Source organism: Austrofundulus limnaeus, unplaced genomic scaffold (genome assembly GCF_001266775.1).
Source record: "Austrofundulus limnaeus strain Quisiro unplaced genomic scaffold, Austrofundulus_limnaeus-1.0 Scaffold5, whole genome shotgun sequence".
Taxonomy (NCBI): Eukaryota; Metazoa; Chordata; class Actinopteri; order Cyprinodontiformes; family Rivulidae; genus Austrofundulus; species Austrofundulus limnaeus.
In genome coordinates, this window is record NW_013952407.1 from 1,730,617 (window position 1) to 1,732,316 (window position 1,700).

At 39.0% G+C, this 1,700-nt stretch overlaps 1 protein-coding gene across 1 annotated transcript in view; it reads right to left on the reverse strand.

Annotated features, from left to right (window-relative positions):
* The window catches only part of LOC106530275 (protein RIC-3), a gene marked incomplete at its 5' end in the record, with an annotated part of 9,282 nt that extends 8,066 nt beyond the window's left edge, over positions 1–1,216 (reverse strand). The window contains 3 exon segments of the mRNA XM_074559767.1: positions 294–369; positions 453–664; positions 1,004–1,216. Coding sequence (XP_074415868.1) covers positions 294–369; positions 453–664; positions 1,004–1,121 — 406 coding nt within the window.
* Positions 1,217–1,700: the final 484 nt, after the last annotated feature.

Below are 1,700 nucleotides of genomic sequence, written 5' to 3' on the forward strand. Positions count from 1 at the left end.
AATCAGTCTCAAAACAAGATCAAAAAGACTTTTTGGCTGGATATAAGATTTTAAAATTTGGTTAGGTGGACATTTTTTGCAGTGTAGACCATATGTTTGCCTGTGCTGTCATGCAAAATTAACATTTATTAACCAGTTCCTGTTAAAATAGAACATTCTTTAAGGTATTTTTGATTAAGACAAGTTATTACTAAATAATTTTTGTTCAGAAATAAATAATTCTCTAATATGCATAACAGAAAATTGGATTACAGAATGTGGTTTATGCTTTACAACGCTGAAGATATACTCACTAGTTGTTTTTGACACGTTAGCCATGTTCACCGCAGTGTAGATTCCTGATTTGTTCATCTTCTCCCTACGTGACAGCTAGGAACATATAGATCATCAATGTYTTTAATTAATTTGTTTAATTCAGCAGTCTGTTTACGATAAAGGTTGACCTCAGTTACCTTATGGATAATATAAAGGATGTAAAGCAAGATCCCAAAGCCGTATATGGGAATCACTTTAGCCATCAGGTTGTATTTTTTGCCCCGTTCCATGCTTTTTACTTTCACTATGGCCTCAACTGTGTGTGTGAGGGAGGGAGAAGGGTCCACATCCCACTGCTCTGGGTCATCTGAGAACTGATGAATCACTGAAGGGTAGAACCCGGGTCCAACTAAGGGACGAAAAACAAAATTTTAGTTTTATTAAAACAAAGTTTATAACAAAGTTTTATTCCTTAAACTTTTCCTGTGAATATAAACCTCAAACACATTTGGCTATTATGTCATCATCACGTTGGCTCTTTATGTCAGATATTAATCATACGGAAAAACATTAGAAAAACTGGTCCGCATGAATGAAATCAATCAGGAGAAACACCAGCTTCACACATGAGAGAGTACATGTGGGTTTGTGTTGAACAGCAGCAGACAACAGCTGCTGCAACAGAAAAAGACACGGAGGATGGAGGAGGATGGAGATGGATGGATGATGACCTGATAAGCCGCCTTACCCTCGGGCTGGCCTTTCTCTTTTTTCCCTCTGGGCAAAAGCATCCCTGGCAGGAAGAGAGAAACACAGAGAACAGAGCACGATATCAGCGTAACCTTCTGGCAGGTTGTAATAGTCATCTTGTCTCACAAAATAACAGACGTCTGTTAATTTCCCTTGAACAGAAAGGCTCCTATCCTCAGATGTCATCTCTCATGTGATGACGTTCCAGCCCAGATTAGAACGGATTAGGTGGTTGCATTCAAGCACCGTTGGAAATATTGGCTGCAAATCCCAAAGGAGGATGCCATGAYCCAATGTGCCATTTATTTTTCTGTAGTAGCCCTTGCTGCTTATGTCTAYGAGATGTTTYATTTAGTCTCRCTTGGTGCTGCAGAGATATCTTTATATTCTGTTTGGGTCATACTTTTCAACCTGGTTTGTTTTCTCTGTGATGTTTTCTGTCACGGTTTTTGCAACGGAATTGCCAAAAATACGGCCTGGACTTASCAATTACGATTTCATCATCTTCATTCTCCTCTGGCTCTGGGTCAGACTCTGGCTTCAACATGTAAGACTGYACGGACAAGTCTTCTGTCGTAGACATCTTTTAAATCATTTGTAAAAAGTAAATAAATAAATAAAAATTTGTTCCGCTCTGTAGATGTAAACCCCTCTATCATACTAGAATGGACCACTCTGGAAGTTGAAGGGGGCGG